Source organism: Opisthocomus hoazin, chromosome 5, assembly GCF_030867145.1.
Source record: "Opisthocomus hoazin isolate bOpiHoa1 chromosome 5, bOpiHoa1.hap1, whole genome shotgun sequence".
NCBI lineage: Eukaryota > Metazoa > Chordata > Aves > Opisthocomiformes > Opisthocomidae > Opisthocomus > Opisthocomus hoazin.
The window spans coordinates 62,002,504-62,024,121 of NC_134418.1; the positions used below are offsets into that span (position 1 = coordinate 62,002,504).

General features: G+C 47.5%; 1 protein-coding gene across 3 annotated transcripts in view; it reads right to left on the reverse strand.

Annotated features, from left to right (window-relative positions):
• Nucleotides 1–9,365: 9,365 nt before the first annotated feature.
• The window catches only part of GRID2 (glutamate ionotropic receptor delta type subunit 2), a 769,355-nt gene continuing 757,102 nt past the window's right edge, over nucleotides 9,366–21,618 (reverse strand). For 2 of the 3 annotated variants that reach the window (XM_009936971.2, XM_075421502.1), the window contains 2 exons: nucleotides 16,082–16,322; nucleotides 9,366–11,976 (listed from right to left, as the gene is read on the reverse strand). In XM_009936971.2, coding sequence (XP_009935273.2) covers nucleotides 11,554–11,976; nucleotides 16,082–16,322 — 664 coding nt within the window. In that variant the 3' untranslated portion in view covers nucleotides 9,366–11,553. Of the gene's footprint in view, nucleotides 11,977–13,658; nucleotides 14,470–16,081; nucleotides 16,323–21,618 lie in introns of those variants that run through there. The other variant, XM_075421501.1, reaches the window with a different exon arrangement.

Here is a 21,618-nt window from a genome sequence, read left to right on the forward strand (position 1 = left end):
CACAGGTCCATCGTTTCAGTCACTCTTGAAATGAGCAAAAAAAGAACACTAACTGTCTCCTGCTGAACACACTGCATGTCAGAAAGTGCTTCAAAAGCAAGTGTTGTCTAGCGTGCTTTCACTAGGCTGTTACTTAACACGTTTTACTGATACAAATCACTTAATCAAGAAAATGACCAATGCCATCAACTGTTCCACAGCATAAGAACAACACTTAATCTGGTTTAAGATTGGAGAATTCATCCATCCATCCATCCATCCATCCATCCATCCATCCATCCATCCATCCATCCATCCGTCCATCCGTCTGTCTGTCCATCCATCCAGAGACAACATGTTCTCTTCAGATCACACCTAGTTACATCCACTTGCTCTCCATGGCTCTTGCACAAGCCCAGGGAGTGCAGGTACTCTGGATTTCTAGGCACATAGAATTGCTGGTGTTAAAATTTTTTTTAACAGATTGCCACAGCATTCCACCTTCCACTGTTGCTTTCATCATTGCACAGAGCGCAGTTGTAAAGTTTTGCTTTGAGAAAAGATTCTAATCATAGGCTTGAGGTATAAACTAAAAATTTAGCTTGCAGACTCGCCGTGGCACCGTAGCAACGTATTTCAGTGGACCAGTGGGAAAAAATAACGGCTGACACGTAAGCACGAGGAAAAAAGGAAAAATCTGACATCTTAAACTCTCTGCGTTGCCTCTCAACAGCAGCGTTACTAAAGCAGTGACCTGGAAGCCTGTGTGGGGGTGCTTCAATCTTACTGGGCCTTCGATACGGGGTTCTCGCATCCACCACCCACAAATCTCTTGGCAATTGGGCAGCCCTGTGCCTGAAGGAGGTTTCTTAGTAGTGGAAACGGCAGCCTGGCATTTGAACCTTTGCAGGTCTCCCGACGAGAGAGGGTGTCTAAAATGCAATGACTAAATATTTACAATCACAGAAGCCAAAATAATGCAGAGAACAGCTGCTCCTCTAAGGGGAGAAAAGCAAGTGAGTGGACCCAAGCTGGTGCTGATCAGCACCTCACATCAGTCCCCTACAGTGGAGAGTATTTCTCCATGAAAACACCACTTGTCAGCCAAGAAAAAATACTACCTTGCCATCCACGGGAAATCCCATTTAATCCCTGACAGCAAAGAGCACGGGGGCTTCTAGGAACAATCAATTTCCACCACAGTGCAGCACCAGCACAACTTTCAGGAGCTACCCCTGTGAAAGGCTGTGAAAACAAACCTCTCTGAAGACACCTTCGTTTGGTCTATGACCCCAACAATTAGGATGTCTTAAGAATTTTTAAACACTTGCTACAAAAGTAGAACCAGAATAATTCTTTTTATCTTTTTTTTTTAATTTCTGCATGGGGTTAAGACACATATACATCCTCCAGCACAGAATCACAGAATCATAGAATGGTAAGGGTTGGAAGGGACCTTATAGACCATCTGGTTCCAACCCCCCCCCGCCATGGGCAGGGACACCTTCCACTAGACCAGGTTGCTCAGAGCTCCATCCAACCTGGCCTTGAACACTGCCAGGGAGGGGGCATCCACAGCTTCTCTGGGCAACCTGTTCCAGAAAGATTTTAAAATGCGCTTAAGCAAATCCTGCATGTGACAAAAACTAAGCATTTTAAGAGGCTTAAGCTTTACGGGCATCTCAAAACGCTGTGCTGTTCAGAAGACTCTTTCCAGTCTACGCGCCAACAGACAGCTTCAGTGGAGCGTTGTTCGCAACGGCTGTCCTCATCGGTGGCGTTCAGAGGCAGCAACGCTCAGCTGCAGCCCTGCAGCTCTCGGGAAGAGGTTCTCCCGTGGCAGCAGGCTTGCAAAACCCTGCCTGTGGCAAGACCCGTACCTCCGGCACACCCCCGAGCTGCAGACCCGCCATAGCTCCCACGCAGAAGGTGCTAGCGTTGGAAGCTGCTGCTGGCCCTCGGCTTCCCTTGGCACCCCTTCCACGGGCCCACGAAGACTGGGGCTCCGCGCTTGGCTCCCGCCTGGCAGTTCCCGCGTATGCTCCGGGTGTCTCCCGGGTACCAGCGTGAGGACCCGAGCGGCTCGGCGTTGGAGGGAGGGATGAGGGGTGGCGGGAGCAGCCGCCATCCCACCCCGCCTCGTCTGTCAGCACGGGCGTGCGGGCATCGCCCGCCCACCTCTCCCAGCGAGAGGGGTCTCTGGTGGCACCATTTCCCAGCCGGGCTCCCAGACCCCAGCCCGCGCCACCGGAGAAGCCCCCCAAAGCCCCACCGTGTCGAGAAGCCGGCGGAGGCCACCGACCCGCCCCCCCCCCCCGAGCCCCTCGGGTGGGGTGTGCGCCCCGGGGCTGCCCCTCCGCCGGCAGCAGGTTGGATATTGTAGGTGTGGGCGATTAAAGTGTCGCCGGCACAATGGCGGTCTGTGTCCCATTCGCCACGCCCGGGCTGCTCTTTGGAGAGCGCACACAAGAGGTGACACGGCGCTGGCCCCCGCCATTATCCCGGCGGCATAGCGGCGCGGCCCGCCCCGTCGCCCGGGAAATGGGGCTCCCTGGGACCACCGCGGCCGCGCACGGCTCCGCGCGGCCCGCCCCGACGTCTCTCCTCTTCAGCGGCTCCCTCATGGCGGGGGGTGTGTGTGCGGGGGGGGGGGCGAAGAGCCGGCGGCAGGACCCCGAGGCGCCTCGCGGGGACGCGCACCCCCCGCCCCGCCGCCGCGAGCCCGAGCGCGCCCGGCCGCGAGCCGGAGGCGGTGCGGCAGCGCCACCTGCCGGGCGGCGCGGGCAGGGCGGGCAGGGCCGCCGGTCCTCGCCGCGGAGGCCGCTCTCGCGCCCCCCTCCGACGCTGCTTCCCCGCTCAGCTGAGCGCAGGGGCCGGTCGAGCTCCCGTCGAGCCCCCGTACCCGGAGGGCCAACGGCCTCCCCGGTGGAAGCGCAGCGCCCCAGGCGGGAATCCGCTCCCACGTCACGCACGCAGCCGACGGGGCGCGGAGCACCCCCTGGCCCCCCACCCCCCCCCGGCTCGGGGGCGCGCATCCCGCCGGCCCAAGGCCGTTCACGGCAGCGGGTACCGGGGGCAGGGGACGTGCGGGATCCGGCCGGTGGTTGCCAGGAGCCGAGACGCTCCAGTTTGGGAGCGAACGGTCGGGAGCAGCCCGGCTGGGCGCCGGGCGAGGGACGCGGTTCTGCTGGCGCGGGGGCTCCCGGCTCCGGAGTGACCGGCGCCAGCAGTGGGGTTTGGGGTGCTTTTCCCCCTTTTTTGGCCGTGCTTTTGCAAGCGGCCACCATTCACTCGGGAAGACGGAGTGTGGGGCGATGGACGGCGATAGGCGACGTGGCTCCGACTGATGGAGAAGACATTTGTGTCCGTCCTCCGGGCTGACCCCGACTCACACCCCAGCAAGCGGCCGAGTGCCTGCCACAGGCAGTGACCCGCTGGCTGCCAGCTTCGGAGGGCAAGCCACCCGCGTCTGCCAGTCTCTACGGAATAAACGTTTAGAAATATTTATGGGAATAAGTTTTCCCTTTTCAAACAGCTCATATAACAGGTCTAACACGTGTGGGAATAGGCCTACATTTGTCAGATGATGCAGCAAGCCTTTAAAACTGAAGATCACAGTGATATTTATTGAAGGCAACAACCACCATCTTTCAAAAGCCAGATTTCTGGGCATATCAGCTCTGCTTTGACTTATCTTTCATCTTGATGTAGGAAAAACAAAGCTCCCTGTGCCCCATATCAGCTGTACCTAGTGTGTTGTACAGCTTATCTAACAGGACTTTTTTTAACCATACAAAGTGTTTTCAGGAATTCTGTTTTGTTGGGGGGGGGAGATGGAAGAAAACGTCATCTGCAGTCTCCTAAACCTGCAGAGATGTGAAGCTGATCCAAGCAACAGTGAACACTAGTGAGAAAGGTCTGTAAAAGTTAGGGCAAAACAAACCATTCCAGTGTCTCCCGAGCGCTGTTTGGGAGAGCAACATGCTTTTCTGTTACCCCGCATCAGTTTCTTGCTGTGTTCGCTGCCGTGCTGCAGGGACTCGGCCTTAAAAACCTGTCAGATAGTGGAAGCAGCAAGTAACCACATTATTAGCTTTGTTCACACTATTTGCTCTCTTTCTCCTGTTCCCCCGTGTGTAAGCAAAAGAATTAATTAGCGACAACATGGGTCAGCTGTGATTACTCTTACTGCGGTCTGCAGTGAATATTCATACACCGGGAATATTCAAAACCGAACAAGACCTCCCCACTGTGTGCTTGAAGAAGCATGTCCCTGGCCGGTGGGGGAGAAGGGCAAGCCTTCCAGCGGCGGCAGGGCTACAATGTGCTCACACAGCTGCCCACCCCCCCTTTTCTTCTCCTGGCACTTGACAGGGACACGAGCTAGGCTGGCAGAGCGAGGCAAATAGAACACGAACAACCCGTGAGAAGGGTGGGGGTTTTTTTGCTTGGTTTGTTTTCTTTTCCAACTGCGCTTTTTAATTTTTATTAGTCACGTAACTTTTACCACCTTCACACCCAGCTCCCAGGCAACATGCTCACCACAGCATCCTCTGGCTGCCTCTGAGTAGGAAAGGAAGGTCCCTCTGCAGTCGAGTCAGGGGAGTAAGCGACACCTCTGAGCCTTTCTTCAAGTAGCAACAAGCATTAGATCCGGGTGGAGCAATGTCTTCTATGTAGAAGGAGGATATGACATTTCTGTTCAAGAGGTTGGTTCCACAGAATCAGAATCACAGAGTCACAGAATGGTAGGGGTTGGAAGGGACCTCTGTGGGTCATCTAGTCCAACCCTCCTGCCCAAGCAGGGTCACCTACGGCAGGCTGCACAGGACCGCGTCCAGGAGGGTCTTGAATATCTCCAGAGAAGAAGACTCCACAACCTCCCTGGGCAGCCTGTTCCAGTGCTCCGTCACCCTCAGAGGGAAGAAGTTCTTCCTCATGTTCAGACGGAACTTCCTGTGCCTCAGTTTGTGCCCATTGCCCCTTGTCCTGTCACTGGGCACTACTGAAAAGAGCTTGGCCCCATCCTCCTGACACCCACCCTTCAGATATTTGTAGGCATTTATAAGGTCCCCTCGCAGCCTTCTCTTCTTCAGGCTGAACAAGCCCAGCTCCCTCAGCCTTTCCTTGTAGGAGAGATGCTCCAGTCCCCTCATCATCTTTGTAGCCCTCTGCTGGACTCTCTCCAGTAGCTCCTCATCTTTCTTGAACTGGGGAGCCCAGAACTGGATGCAGTTCCAGATGTGGCCTCAGTAGGGTAGAGCAGAGAGAAAGGAGAATCTCCCTCGACCTGCTGGCCACACTTTTCTTAATGCACCCGAGGGATGCGTTCCCATGGACGTTTGCAGCTAGGGCTTTGATGCGGCTGGCTATACGTCCTGTACCCAGTCAGTGAGCTGACAGGAAAGCCTGCGTGGCCCCGAAGGGGCTGCTGAGAAGGCGGGGACTGCTTTCCACCCTGCTGGCTTGTTACATCTTCCAGCAATGTCCCCCCTATAGTCCTGTACCAGCGAGGGGGACTGGGGTGCTGCACCCAGCGTAGCAGTGATGCTGCCGCAGCCCCGTGGGGAAGGAAAGGTGGCAAAGCTCAGCTGTCCTGATGGGAAACCAGGTGTGAACCCTCAAATTAGGGGTAGGGGGCATCTTTGCCGTGAAATAAACACTCTTTTCCCTTCTCCTCCTGCTCTCCGCTGCCTCCCCTGACTCTGGTGCTGGGGGTCAAATGGAGGGGGGAGGGGCAAGCAAGCAGCTGAAACAGAGGCGGGGGGGGAGCTCCGCTGCAGAGCGCTGACCCGGTGGGCAGTCACGCAAGGCACTTAGGGGCTGCGAAAGCAAACCGGCGTGTTCCACCCTGGCAGAGGCTGTACCAGGGCTGGCAGTTCCCCCACCCTGCGAGGCCAAGCCATCGCACTGCCACACCGGCTGTGGCATCAGGAGAGCGGCTTAGGGACGCACCTGCAGATGTGTGGTTACCTGAGGAGATCAGCCACCCTCTCACATGCCTGCTTGGAACAAGGAATGGCACATAAGCATCTTTTTTGTTTTTTAAAGCAGGGGGAAAAAAAATATCCTGTACTGAAAGAAAGGTTGGCCTTACTAGTGCCGATGATAGGAATAACCTACAGGAGCACTGAGCTGTCGTGTCATCATGGAGGTGTGTCCTGTGCTTGCTGGGCTGCAGGTAGCTTGCTTTTTTCCCCACTGGTATGGCAGTTCTTGATCCCAGGCAGTTGTACCAGGGCTCGTACGTCACTGCGCCTGTTCACGTACGCCTTGCCGTGGGCAGCGTGAACAGGCGCCTCTGGGGAAAGCTTCCTGTTGTGGGACGCGAACCTGGCGCAGAAATGCCTCCTGCCCCAACATGTGGCACTCTCCAGCTGCTGGCGAGCTCACACACCGCTTCTGGTGGGACCTGGGGAGAGAGGTTTGACCTGCATGTCAGCCTCTGCAGCTCTGCATGTGAGCCTCAGGTAAGTCCAGAACAGCCCCTCCTGGTTCTAAGTGGCCAAAACCGGTCTGAAACGACGACTGGGGAAGGAGGAGCAGTGAAGTTGCGTCTCTGGCCTGTGACGGGGGGAACCATTGCCTCTTCTCACTGCCAACCCACCTAGGCAGTGCAACCCTCTTCTTGGCTCCCTGCTTTCCTCCCTCTCGCCCCAGTATCCTCAGCTAAAAGTCCTTCTCTGAGCATTTAGGGAAGAAAACTTATTTTTCCCCTCACAGCACTGAACTGGTTCCGAGACGCTGAATGCTTGCTTCTGCTTCAGATTTCCTATGTGACCTGGAGCACAGTAGTTAATGACTTGACAGCTCAGTTGTCCGGCTGTAATGTTTTCCTTCCATCTGAGGAATGTTAGAGAAAAAAATTCTGTAGTACATGAAAAGCATCATGCCACTGCGATGAATGGGGGGGGGGGGGGGGCAGATTTTTTAAGTCTTGACAGAGAGTAAATTTATTTTTCTAGCCATATATCTTGAAAGGGTGGGGTTTTTTTTTTTTACATGAAATTCGTGGATCCTGTAATTTTGGGGCATTTGTGCATTTTTTTGGTTAGGATTTATTTGGGTGTGAATCATTTCGCCCGCACCAACCTTCCTTTGGAGGCTATTTCTGACCTCATGAACGACACCTTGTGTGAGAGATGACAAGCTGACAGGTTGTGATGGTGTGCTCACGCTTGTCTTGATACTGTGAGTGGATGCGTGTATTCGTGTCCCAATGTTTATCAAAAACTTTGTCTGTGGCTCATACTTAGGAGCAGATACTTGACTGTGACACTTCTTTCAAAACATCTTCGCAGAGTGAAGGGGAAACACGGATATGGGGACCGAGAGAAAAACGAGTGAAAAAAGGCTGTGTTGGTATGATGCCTTCGTTGTTTTGGAGACTTTATTTTTTCATTAGCTATGCCCAGGAGCATGCACACGGGAAGCTGGTTTACTTCTCATGTCATCACCTTTCTGCAGATTTGAGAAACTAAACTCATCCAGAGTATTAACCTCCGGTATGCCATATTGACCCAGCTACAGTGAGTGTTCAAGCACAGAATGGCAGCTTTACATTCTCACCACCTCGTAGCATCCTACAGAAGTATGGAAGAAAGAAAAAAAATGCTTGTAAAAAATCTGATCCACCTTGGGAAACCATACTAGCACTTTGTTTTCTGAAGACAGGAGGGAAACCCAGGAGACTTTGGCTCCTGTCATGCTGCGGCAGAGCCCATGACAGCTACAATCATTCACTTGATTGGCGCAGCAGGACTGTTTTTTATCTCCAGGTAATTCAACGTTGGTCAATAGAAACATCATACTAAGTGATTCTTTGAAATTGAATAAACACGTTTTCTCCCACTGCTCGCTTTCTCTTGGTAGCTGGTACGTCAAAGCGGTCGTATGGCTGGAAGCACCACGCAAACAACTCAGCTTTATATATGGCTGGCTTACATTTCTGCTGGAGCTACTGCAGCAGGCACACTTGACAGTCTTTAACACTGTTACTTCACTGGATTTTTGTTTACAGAAAGGGAGGGAAAGTGTCCTGTGAGGTTCTCATTGATGCAGCCCATTATAGGCAGCATCTGTAACACTACCTAGCTCCAGAGAGGTGCATCTGAGCTTAAGTGACAGGGATGGTGCCTACCTTGAAGTGCATGACCCATCATGTCAGCAGGACCGCGCTTTCCAAGAGGTCAGTATTACTTCACAGCTTCGGAATAGCCTAAAACCAGGCCCCTGACCATGCAAGCACCTTCGTGGCTAAGGGAACCCCTGCCAGACACACTGTAATGTGCGTAAGGGCTTGCAGGGTCAGTGCTCAGTTTGCCATAGCTCTGCCTCAGAGAATATGAGTAGAGCTTTTCTCCTGGCTGATTTTTAGGAAGAAACAAAAGTAGCCAGATTTTAAAAGCTTCTAGCATCCTGTTGGTAGACATTTAGTGCCCACTGACGTACAAGCCCACTGGTGTTCATGCGTAGGCACCTTTAAAGTTTAACCTCAAGTCACTTTCAATAATCTAACTTTCTTTAGATTTTTATGTTGTCTGTATTCAGATTTTTTTTTAATATAGCAATGAATTGATGACCCCTGACAATATATTTTTCAAACCACAAAATGAAATCCCCTGAATGCCTGCTAAGCTTAATAGAAAATTGTAAGAGGTCAAAAATATTATTCAGTGAATGAAATATACTGAATATAAAAAGCCAGCAGACAAACTTTGGATGCTGCAAGTTAAATTATCATGACGACTGACATTATTGCAGTACATCCTGCATGAATTACTGATGACTAAGCCATTAAGTTTAACATGTTAATGAAACTTAAGGATTGAGAAGGCCGTAATGAAATACGGGCTAAATTCTCTCACACTAAAACTTTTCTCAAATCTAAAGGTAGTGTATGTCCAGTATCAGAGCAAACTAACTGCTGTGCACATAAAAATGGCAGAATGTGATTCTGTAAAAGTAATGACCATGTTCCAAGAAAATTCCTAGATTACACTGAAAAGGATGGAGGTGGGATGCCATGTTTCTACAAACCATTTCCCTTACAGGTCAGTGCCAATGAACTCTAAAATCATTCTCTGAAATGCTGTCCATATGTGTTTTCTGAAATCCAAGCCTGTCATTGATACATGTGGTCAGTCTCAGTCATATCCCTGCATGGTGTGCACTGAGCTGGCTCACGGCAGCCTGGTGAGGTGATCCCATCTCCATGGGCTAAATCTCCTCCTGCAACGGTGTGTCAAATAAGGTCATGAGCGGACGCCTTGCCACAGACCAAAAATCCCACAGCACTCAGCAATTAAACAGGAGGAAACGCAAGTTTAGAAAACAATTTTATTAGACAAATTATTTAGACAAATTATACACAGAAAGCTCTGCCATTTGTAACTGAGGCCTCCAAAAAGTGTTTTGTGTATCTGTATAATAGGCAACACAACAAAATAGGCCTATTTTAAATATCGTACATGATTAACAGGTTTTTTTAATAGCTAAAATCACTGCAACATCTGGTATGTCCCTACGTAGCTTGTTGGAAAGAAATCTTTTTTTTTTTTATTTTATTTTACTCGTAAGTGAGGATGAGTTCATGAATGTTACAAGGGGGAAGCAAGTTGTGCATGCTTTTAGACACTTGCTACCCTGGAAACAAAATGGCCTTTTGCACGAGAAGAATTTGTTCTGCCTTACACAGTAGACAATATTTGAAGATTTAGTACAAAAACAGTGACAGTACAAGATGCTCCCCCAGAACAGAATTAGCATCAAAATAGAATAGATCTGAAGAATATACCTTTCAATTTATCCTAAAGCAAATCACATATGCTGATTCCTAGTAATCCTAGCCAAAGAATGAGTTAGGTTAAAATAAGTGTATGGCTGCATTAAAAACAAAACCAAATCAAAAAACTCACAGGATAAACTGCTTGCTTTCTACTTAACCGCATTTTTAGTTTTAAGGATTACAGATTGAAAGCTCTTCCTACGTTTCTAACTGGTAACAGTGTTACTTTAAAAAGCTGGTGCCAAAGTGGGCACTGGTTTTGCTCTCGCTGCTGTTCTTTCTCTTGTTCTATACAGTTGGCACTAATGTAAAAAATACGTAGCTCCTCTAAATCTAACTTAACATGTAAAGGGTTGAAACGAGTGCCTGTTTATATTTTTTTTTTCCTTAGAACAATAAATGATTATAATTAAGGCCACATCTGTATTTCTCAAGGGCTTTTTTTTTTTTTCCTCCACTAACACCATTATTGTATTGATCAACTGTACTGATCTGGAAAACAATCTATTAACCTTTGATCTATGTTTAAACTTCTCTAGAGCTATATTAGCTGTTCATGAATGTGGTATACCTAAGTGAATGTTCCAATAAAATTATCAAGGTTAGCCTTATAGAATGCTCAATAGCCAATGCAAAACCTAACCAAAGGAGTTACATCTAGGTACAAACGTTACATTTCCCCAGATGCTCTAATAAAAAAGTATAAAATATGCTCTGTTGGTAAACAATGCAAGTCAGAATAACATTAAAGCAACCTGTCTTTTCTAAATGAAAAGACCCCCTGCACTGTACATCTCTTTCTTGTATACAACACATTTTTACTAAAGCTTTATTAAATGAACTGCAATAGCAACGGCTGCCATTTTATAGCTATATATACATGTATATATATATACACATACCTGTGTGTATATATGTATATATATATATGTATGAGATACTAATTTATTTAACACAACAGAGGCTTCTGCCATATTATACAGTTTACTGTACATAAGAAAAACTTTTAATACTGTACAATCACATAAAGGTCATATGCACTGTTGCAGTGCAAAAGTAGATTTAACTGTAGTCTTTACTGGCATAGTAATGGCTTTTTGTCATCCTACAAAATTGCATTCTCATATTATGGGGCCTGAATGATCTTTTAACTTCATTTGTTTTGCTTTAATTTTTTTTTCCTTTTTTGTCTTTTTGTCTTTTTTTAAAATTTTTTATTTTTTTTAAACTGCAGGGTTTGCCTTTGGTCCACAGTTAAAAGGACGCAGAGCAGTGGAGCGCTGACTGAAGGCAGCAGAATACATGAAAAGGACTTAAGTTATTGCAATTATAGTAAAAAAAGGTGGTGGGGGAGGAGGAGCCAATGCCCTTCTGTAAAGTAATCCTCAGGGGTTTTCTTACGCATTAATCGCTGCACATTTCCTATCTTTAAAGTTTATGAAAAGCCTGAAGTAACCAAAACCTAACATGGTGACAAACCTAAGAATAAGTGATTCAAGTAGTAAAAAGAACAAAAGGAGACAGAGGAGACCAGACTGAGAGAGCAGAGAGGAGTAGGAGGAAGAGTTGTTACTAATAGTCCTGGTTCTTAAATAAAATAAAGAAAAAAGGTGAAAAAAAAGCCCCTAACAGAAAACAACGCTCAAACAAATTTAAAAAAATATCCATCAAAACCAAAAAATAAGGAAAAGGAAAAAGGTTACATCCATGTTAGTCCCACAACATTACCGCTGCTCCTTGCCAAGGGAGTCCTAAAAAAGAAACAGTGAAGGAACTTGGTCTGGTGCTCAGATGGAGGTGCCTCGGTCTGGGTCACTACCGATATTCAGCCCCAGAGTAGGAGTTGGTTGGTAAGGGATAGATGACATTGTTTTGATGGGGCTTCTGAAAAAGCCACCATTGGGTGCCCTGTGCCTGAAGGGGCCAGTTCGGTGCTCGGGCACACTGCCGAAGGAGAAGCCTGAAGCAGCTTTAGCAGACAGCGTGCGGCTCAGAGTCTGGATCTGCTCTGGTATGAAGGTGGTTGTGGTGATGTGAGTGTTTCTGAAGTCACTGATCTGCTCCAGCGCCTGGCGTGTGGGCAGAGTGTCAATGTCCAGCGGGGTCAAGTCAATCGACGAGGTGGAGAACTGTTTATGGGGACTGTCGTCGTCCGTGCAGAGGCTGTTCACGCGCCTGTGGAGGTGCTCCAGGTCGATCTCCTTGTCATCCTGGGGAGTGAGAAAAACAAAAAACACTGCTCACCATTGCCGTTTGTGCTGGGTTGAAGCTTCACAGTGCAATCAGAACCGCTCGGGAAGCACAACACGCAATGAACTACAGCTGGCTGTCAGCTGACGGCATTTCTGGAGGTCACCAGCCAACAGCCCCACCGCCTGACGCTGGGTGGGCTTAGCCAGACGGAGGCAGACTCTCACACCACAGCTACCTCCAAACCCTGAACACGAACACCAAAACTCCAAGCACTACCAGTTGGTTTCTGTCAGGAAAAGCTGGGCTCGGAGCTAGGTGGGTTGGACTAGAAACAGTGAACAGTAGTAAACTTCGTGCCATGAAAGCAAAGCATAATCTTGAACGCCTCGGGGTGGTGCCAGTTCTTCAGCTCTGCATGGAGGACTAAGTTTGGATGTCAACATGGGAGGCTCTGAGGGATCAGGTTGCCGTCTCTGTCATCCTCTCAGGGCTTAAGGAAGGACTAATAACACCTGAGGCTGCATTTTGCCTTTTATTATAAATTGCAGCATAGAAAAGCTGAACTTCCAGACAAAAATCCAAGCACTGGTGACTCGCTGACATCACATAGACGGGAGTACACCAGGCAATTTTAAATGAGAATGCCAAAAGAGGGATGCGTTCTCCCCTTACCTCCAAAGAAGCAATTCCATCGATTCTGATGGAATTATGCTCTTGTGGGTGAGAAGAAGAGAAGGCGGCCTGCAGCATTTATCATCATGTCCCTCCTCTTACCTCTGTCCCTTTTCCTTCTTAAATCTCTCCTCCCAGAGCACTCAAGTTAAACAGGTTGCTTTGTTATAATTGAGACTTTAAATGCAGGGAAGTTAAAAAAGGAGGAGAAAGTCCTGGGTGACACAATAAATCACCTGTATTGTACACAGGTACTTCTACTGAACGGCAAAGCTGAATTCAAAGCGGCATTAAGCACACACGTACAGAGGTGTTCCCTCAGTCTATGTAGCGCAGAACAAAAATCGGTTTCAACTAACCTTAAAATTTACCTTAATCTCTGTGAAATCTACTGGCTCTTCCAGGCCACTAGAAATATCTCACACTCTAGGACCTCACAGAGGATAATTAGGCAGCCGACAGATGTGCACTGATGACTTCCAGCCTTGATTACTGCAATGCAATGACTGGCTTGATCCAGAGCTCCCTGAATCAATGGCAAAACTCCTAGTATACCAAACGGGCTGGAGATCCCTCCTTTGCCTAGGAATGAAGTCAAGCACTCTGAAAAAGTCCACACCTAGAACAAACTGCAGGAGTTCATCTACTTAGCAAAAACAGGTCAGGGAATATTTGCACTGGTACCACGCCGAACACAGAGCCCGACTGGAAGGAGGCTGAGAGGCCAGCTCCCCTCTGGGATTTTACCCTCCGAGGGCAGGAACAGGGAGACAAACCAGGGGAAAAGGGGCAGGGAGCGGGGCATCAGGGATCTCCCGGGGACTGGACAATCACTGACCACAGAGGCTTTGGTTTGAGCCCATCATGGGAGGGAAAAAATGCAGCGCTCATTTCTCGGACTTCGCTTTCTGTCTATAGTTTATTCACACGTGGACATGGACACGGATGCACATAACAACCACACAGGTGACACCAAAACCAAACGCTCTCTCCTAAAAACTTTGGAGCTGCATATGGATGCAGGAGAACTGGGGCCGCATTGGAAGCTAAAGAAATGTACAGAGGCTCTGTTAGCAAGTGCAAGTCACGACTACGTCGCTGAGGGACAGTCCTAAATATTTTCCTTTTTTTTTGGTTGGGTTTTGGTTTTTGTTGTGTTTTTTTGTTTTGGTTTGGTTTTTTGCCTTTTTTGTTTGTTTGTTTTTTTAATTTTGAAAAAACATACAAACACTTTGTAACTTACAATACGAATTGGAAAGATTGGAATTTCATCACTTCTGAGCCTCTGTAAATTATGCAAAATATTCCTTTTTCTCCTCTTACAGAGATGCATTTGGGGCTAGGGTCAGACCAGTGAAAATATATAAGTGGTGATATCCTCCCATGCTCAGCCCACAACCCGATCTCCACCCAATCGATACACCAAAATGAGACCCACTCACAGTAAGATTGTGCATATCTCCACAATATGATCTTTCCTCTTCTCTCTTGTGTGATCAGTAGTGAAATATTCAGCAGTTTTCACATTTAAATTATCATCAGGCTTCAGAGTCAACATCCCATTGAGATTACTGGGGCGGTTCATACTTCTCTCAGAGCTACCGTTTAAGGCTGTCTGCAGACTCAGGCAGACATCATTGAATGGATTACTTCTGGTACGCGACCGAAATGTTATCTTCGCAACCACAAGACAACTTTTTTCAGTATAAATGCTTGCATTCTGGAGCACAAGATGGCAGCCACCAGGAAAAAGGGTTGGCTTGCTGACCACAAACTGGCCCAATCTGACCCCCGATTCTGGACTAGTGGCCTGGAAGAGCCAATGGATTTCATGGAAGCTAAAATGAATTTTAAGAAAGTTAGTTAAGATGTATTTCTTTGCTGAATGACCCCCACATCCAGGATAGTGGGGACATTCAGCACATACGTCCACGTTAAACTCAGTTTTGAGCCAAGCTTTTCAATTTAGCGTTGAGATGCAATTTTAAATGCTAAGCTAATGACCATGTAACAAAGATTGAGGAGGCCAAATTATACCATTTGTGGAAAGTATACATTTGAATTTCTCTGCATCTGAGAATTGAAATACGAAATTTTATAGTTATATAAAGTATTTGTGTTGTTTTTTTCTTATCCTTTGTTATTTATGTTTTGCACCAGATAAGTATGAAGTTCTGAAAGTTTGGGTGAACAACATTCAAGTAAACTTTAGGTTTTCAAAATAATTTACCAGTTGAAACTACATGGTTTCTATTCCTGAGAAACCCAATTGAAAAAACAGAGATTCTTTTTTTTCTTTTAGTAATGGTCCGGTCCAGATCTTGAACAAAAAAAAAAAAAGCTTGGGAATTAAAACAGGCAAGAAAAGATTAAACGTATTCTAACATCAGTGCCAATGCTGTCTAATTAGGTAGTGTAATGAATCCTGCCTGATTACACAGCATTAGATTAGCAGGAATAAACACAATGGAGGAACTGCAGAGAAGGTGAGCCCACTGCACACAAATTAACAGCAATACCCCACGAGCTACGCAGATGTCTAAGCTACACAGATAGTAAAGCTATAATTGATAGTGCTACCTTAAAGCTCATATTTAGGTTCAGCTTTGGGCATCGCTGCCAAGTACATTTTAATCACTTTTTTTTTCCTCTAATGTCTTTCTAGCATTTTGTAGAGCTAAAGATTTAATTATGAAGGTAAGAAGTTTGTTGTAAGACCACATAAGGCTCAGATGGCTGGGGAAGGGACAGGTAGATTGCCACGGGAAGGAAAGCATTACACGTACAGGTGTAGTAGCAGACTCATCTCTGGTGTAAAATAATGTATCTCCCCGTGGTCTCCATCCAAGATTTTCTGAAACAGGTCTGTAGCAGATTTCAGAAACAAGTCTGGCCTGAATCTGAAAAATCTGATGTACTCTTGCTTCCCTGGACTTCAGATTATATAACAAGAGCTGAAGTTCATGGAAGCCTCAAGAGGTTAACATTTTTGAAAACAGGGACAAGCTTATTTAAGAAGCTAATTGCTGATAAAGGGCTAAACTTTGCAAATCTATTTTGAAAGACTCAGCCACTGAGCTTAGGGGATAGATTTTTCAAGAAGCCGCCAAGAAACCTTTCAACTTCCTGGTAAGAATTAGCTCTCACCAATGGGAATAATGAACTAACTAATGATGTATTAATAATGTACTATTCTACAAGTAACAGCTGTGTTTTACTCAGAATAGTTGCATATTTATACATCATCGATATGCATTTTATTTTCATTCAAGCTCTTCTAGAGACAATAGCTACTAAAGAGATTCTGAGAAACAATTTTTACCTTAAAAAATCAGGAAGCTGAGGAAATTCCTCTGAATTTGATTCCCCACCCTCTCTAATGTTATAAAGTCAAGGCAGCAATCTTTAGGGTGCATGAAAATTTCCCAGGAGAAACGGAGGGTCTAATACCTCTTTTGATGGAACCCGGGAGCCTTTCCTTTTATTCCACCACGTTTCCAACATTGCAATGAAACAGGATAGGACAATCCCAGCAGCGAGGATGCAGAAAACACCTGCAAAACTTTTTATGTCCAGGGCACCTCCTTTCTGTTTGGTATCCACAGACGAGTAAAGATCACATTGACCGTTCTTTGGCCACCACTTATGCTTCAGTATGTCCATGTCGCCGTTCTGCTGCAGCTCCAAAATCCTGGAGGAGAAAGCACAGAGTTGGGGGTTACAGTGGGGCAGTGGAGGTGGCATCTGAGAGCGCAAGGGTGTAATCCGGTTGCTTGCAGCCTTCCCATGTGTCTTGGAAAGGCAAGCAGCTGCTAGATCCAGATGGACTGATTTAGTCAGAAAAGAAAGCCGGAATATGGGGTTGCCTGTAAGACTGAGCATATGCACAGCTATGCTCCACTCTAGATACAGCAAAGCACTTATGAGTCTCTCTTTCCTTGTTTTAAGACCCTTAATGAAAATGCTTTATTTAATATACTGTATTTTCTTAAAGGCTTTCAGTACAGACTATGTCAATTGACTTTTGTAATGCATTAGGTATTTGACAATATCTATTTTGCATTCTAACCACTGGAGAAGACATATTTCAACCAAAAAAAAAAAAAAAATACAGTTCAGATGTGCCACAGGATACAGGTTACCTTGTTGTAAACTGATCTTTATCAGGTTACCTGCCTGCTGCTTCGGAAACGTAGCAGAACCATATTGGTTGCAGTCAGTAAAGACCTAAACTAACCTTGCTCAATGGGAGCGTGTGACCTGCTGGTAAGCAATTTCCCTGGGAAGGTTTGCTGCGGCATTCACTCGTCCTTGCACCTACGTACCCAGCCCACCGTCAGAGATTTACAGGGCAGCTTGCAAGGCCAGCGCATCTAGCTAGAGTTCCTGTGGCATGAGCAGTTCGAGAAATGAGGATGTTGTCTGGAAGAAGATTTCCATATTTAGTTGATTTATTCCTGAGGAGAGTGTTTTTTCGAAAACATCCAGAAGTGACTACAGTAGCAGCTGGGTGCATCTGGTTACCCAAAATGAAAAATTCAGTGATTGCACTTTGAAAGAATAAAACAGGGGGAATGTTTTCCTTCATGTAATAAATTTGTTTTTCATTTCAGTGTTGGAAGGCAAACAATTACTTGTGCAATCATTTGACACAGCATGCAAAAAACCCAAGTGTACACAAACCAGCAGAGGTCTGGGAAGTTGCTACCAGAGACTGTACTGCATTGAAGGGGGAAGAAAAGCTGTCCCACTGACTCAGGGCTGCCATAACAGCTCCGTGCACTGGTCTGCCTCAACCTCAGAAAAATGCAGTATTATGAAAGGGAGCTTGAATGCACCTCGGATGCACAGGGCAACTGCTCTATACGGAGATCATTCAATCTCTAATGACCCTTGAATAGGCAGTCATGTCAGCGAAGCCACTACATTTTCTACGGCACATCCGAGTGACCAGATACTTATGCTGTGGTTCTACCAGGAACGGGAGACTTCACGCAGCCATCACTGGCTTAAACCCCAGCACATCTCTGGAGTAAGTTTCTGCTTCCCACCTAGCTGTGCACCCCACGGCTGAGATCCCAACCTGTTCAGAAGGGAACTGCTTGCCCACCTCTGTGCTGTGCCAAGGGGAACAGTGCCTGTGAGGAACAGACCGCAGGTGATATGCGTGGCTTTGGAGATGCCAGAATCACCTTGTCTGCATAGCTTTGTGTTTATAACAAGTGGGACAAATTTTGCGCAACGCCTGCTGACAGTACATGGGCAAAGGTCCAGCCCTGGGGAATGGCAAAGGTGGTCAGAGTTGCCTGGGCTGTATTTTGAATTGTCCCAGACCCGATGCCAACTTAGGGAAGCCTCTCCTGAAGCTTCCTGAGGGGGCAGGGATAAGTGAAGGACGGGAGGACTCTCCGTTCTGCTGCTGCAAGAGAGAACAGCTGTTATGAGACACCCATGTTCAGAGGAGCTTTGGAGGCACGAGGACCACATGCAGGATTACTGTCACTGCTGCCTACAGCTGCCCGTTGGGAGTGTGTAAAGAAGCCTGAGCCAGACCCTGTGACAGGCAGAGATCCCACTGGGACAAACTGGAACATGAGCAATTCGGACAAGATAAAAGGAAAATGGGAGAGGTCAGAGGCTGGAACAGAGAATTTGTGGCATCTCCATCCTTGGCAACACTCACAGGCCCACTGGGCAAGGCCCAGAGCAACACCTTACCTAACTGGACCTGCTTCGAGCAGAGGGCTGGGCTGGAGAGCTCCGGAGGTCCTTTCCTACCATAATTACTCCTCTGCAACTGCAGACACAGTCCGTACACTACTCTCCATCATGAGGTACAGTGCTTACAGACATAACGCACCGGATTCTGGTTCTTGCTGTCCTAGCATCCTGCATGAGGGCTAATGTGACTATTTTGGCCCAAACATTCCAGTCCGTCAGGTTAGCAGGAGCAGCAGACAGTCAGCGTAAACAGGACCCTGTTGTATAAGTTCTTGTGGAGTAACAGAAGATTAATTTTTGATGCCCAATCCAAACATTTGGCATATGTGTTTTTATATTTAGGAATTATTGTACTATGTACACAAGGCAGACACAGAACAACATTGTGGGGCTTATTTCTTCCAGCAGCAACACTAATCCCTGAGCAGGGCTATTTTCTCTCTTTTATTCATTCTGTAATAGAACGAACCATCCAAATGATTGCTCTGTTCTCATTAATTAAATGATTCTTCACTTGTCAGTATAATTCCTGATTACACAAGACATCTTTTCAACAATAGGCATTTGCATAAAGACACTGAACTTTAGCTTGTTCCTTAACAAAGATTTATTCCTAATTGTACTTCTGCTAATTATTGGCAATTTTCTTTATGGATGTAACATGTAAGTCCAATTACTTAAAGGAAAACATAAAAAAGAACCAGAAATCGGGGACTTCCCATTGTATTATTACATGGAAAAGCTTGAGAAACGGAAAGCTGATAATGAAGCCGTGTAAATCTGCAGCTGAAAGCAGATGTTGAGAGATAAAATAAATATCAAGAAAAACTGTAAGAGCATGAATATCTGGCTGTATTAGCTTCATACAGAGAAAAAGGGGGATCCCACTTCCCTTAGCCTTAGTACACACTTTGTGTCTGAATTCAGCTGCCTTCGGAACGAAAGGAATAATTAACATATGAAGCAGACCTACCGCTACCGACCCGCTCCCGGTGACGAGACCTCCCGCCCCGCCGCGCATTTTCAGCAACGCAAGCCGCGCTTGCCCCCCGCCCCCCGGCGCCGCACAGCGGGCGGAGCGCGGGGGCCGGGCTGCGGGGGCACCCCGCACGGTGGCACTCTTCCCCCGCGAACAGCCCCTCTCCCCGCCGCCACCGTGCGGGGTGCCCCCCGCCGCGCCCCTCTGCTGCTGATCCCCAAGTCCGGTGCAGGAGTATCGCGATCGGGCGGGAGCTGCGCGCTGGGAGCGACAGGGATGCGCCAGACGCTGCAGCTCCGGGTTGTTACGGCTGAGTTTGTCCTCGACAGCCTCGGCTCCTTTTCGTACGTGCACGGAGCAGTGCTGCCGCACGTGAGCCAGTCCGAGAGTGGTGGAAAGTCATAAGCAGGGTGCGGGAGTTCCTGCTGTCCTGAAATACCATAGTGCTAAAAAGCTTACAAAAGCAGCCCATATGTTGAAATAATCTGATTTGCCTGAAAAACGTGACCTTTAAAACTTGCTTACAGACAAGGTGTGGGTCTTAATATACTTTTCTCAGCAGATGAACTGTTACAGCAACATTTTTCAAGGCAATTACCCAAGTTGTTAGGCGGTTCAAAAGAAAACCTCTATGTGTACTTTTAACTAATTTGGCCCCGAATGCACAGTGCCCAGTGACATCTAGTGGAGACAAACACAGAAAACTAAACCGCCCGTGGCTTCCAAATCTGACAGTGATGTGAACAAACACTGCTGAATCAAAACGAATATGGCTGGATTCAGCTCTGCAACCACACATTTTGTTGCTGGCAGTGAAATGTAATTACTCCTGCGAAATACCCGCAGATAAAACCCCCAACTTCCTATGATAGCAAGGTGTCACAAACACCACAAAATTGAGACATCTCTAACAACAGTGTTTTTCTGATCTTGCTGTATTCTTTCTGAGTTATCGGTAGCAAGCAAATAGTGCGACAGGCCATTTACAATGAGATCAGAAACACTAATGCGTGGTCTGAGACATCAAAGGTGACTGAATGCCAGCCTCCTGCAGCACGAACGCGTTATCCAGAGGGATAACTTCACCGTTGGCACTGACAGGGAAGAAGAGACGATGAGGTGCTACTCTGGCTCTAGTCCCCAGGATCAGGCTGCTGCAGAGAGGAGGTGTGCAGAGCCACGCAAGGACTGCCCACTGTCAAAAGGGGGAGAGAAAGTAAATAAATTTTTAAAAAAAGAAAAAAAAAAAAAAGCTATTTGTGTATCGCAGTGGGCTGTGCCTTGGGGTCCCGAGCCAAGGTCCCAGCCCTTGCGCCAGCTCCCAGGGATCTCCTGGGTAGCTCGCATTGGTCGCGTTGGGGAGCTCTTTGTCCATTAAAGGAGCTCAAGTGGCTCTCCCAGAGGCCAGACAAGAGTCAAAATCCTCAGGAAAACGCCCCACACTGGAGCTTTTCTAACAAAAATCCGGTGCCAAGTCTTGGTAGAATTCAATTCCCCTCTCGTAAAACAAGATAAAAAACTAAGCTGACTTGTGACCATCCATCAGTTATCAGAGCAGACAGGTAGGAACCCACAAGGAGGCCTTTTCGTTTCAGTGAAGCGACTGCCTATATCTTTCTTATTCATGGCAATAACTGGAGTGATGCCAGCTCCTGTTGCATCTCCCTGATCGGGCTTTAGGTTTTGGCAGAGCAGCTTTCACAGGTGCCACCGGCGATGCTGGCTCAGTGCTTCCGTGCCAGCAAGGAATGGCCGCTGCCCAGCCCGGCTTGCTGCCCGCTGCCTGGGGAGAAGGCAGTCGCAGCCATGGGGAGGGAAACAGGGAATAAGGATGGAGACAGGCAAGTAGGAGGCTCTTGGGGGGTCCTTTTCACTTCCTTCCCCACCAGCGGCACCTCATTGTCTCACTGAACCTGATGAGTTTTCATTCTTTTGACCTTATCCTTGGGGCCTTGCGGGAGACACACATTGATGCTCAAAGCCTTAGTGCCAACAAACATTGTCATTCCCCAGCTGCCCTACATATCATATTTGCATCATATTATAGCCATGGACCATTACGAAGCTGCTGAGGAGAGCGAAGGATTTATCTGTATTCACCTACAGGAGGGGACTATTCATGTGCGATTTTGTTTTGCTCAAACACACAGAGTCAGGGAATGGTCAGAAATAAGGTTTTCACCCAGAAATGGCTGCTTGCCCAGCACCAGCTGCATTACCCAGTTAGCCATCCCTAGACCTAAGCCTAGAATTAAAACTGGCACCAGATCATTGAGAAATACAGCCC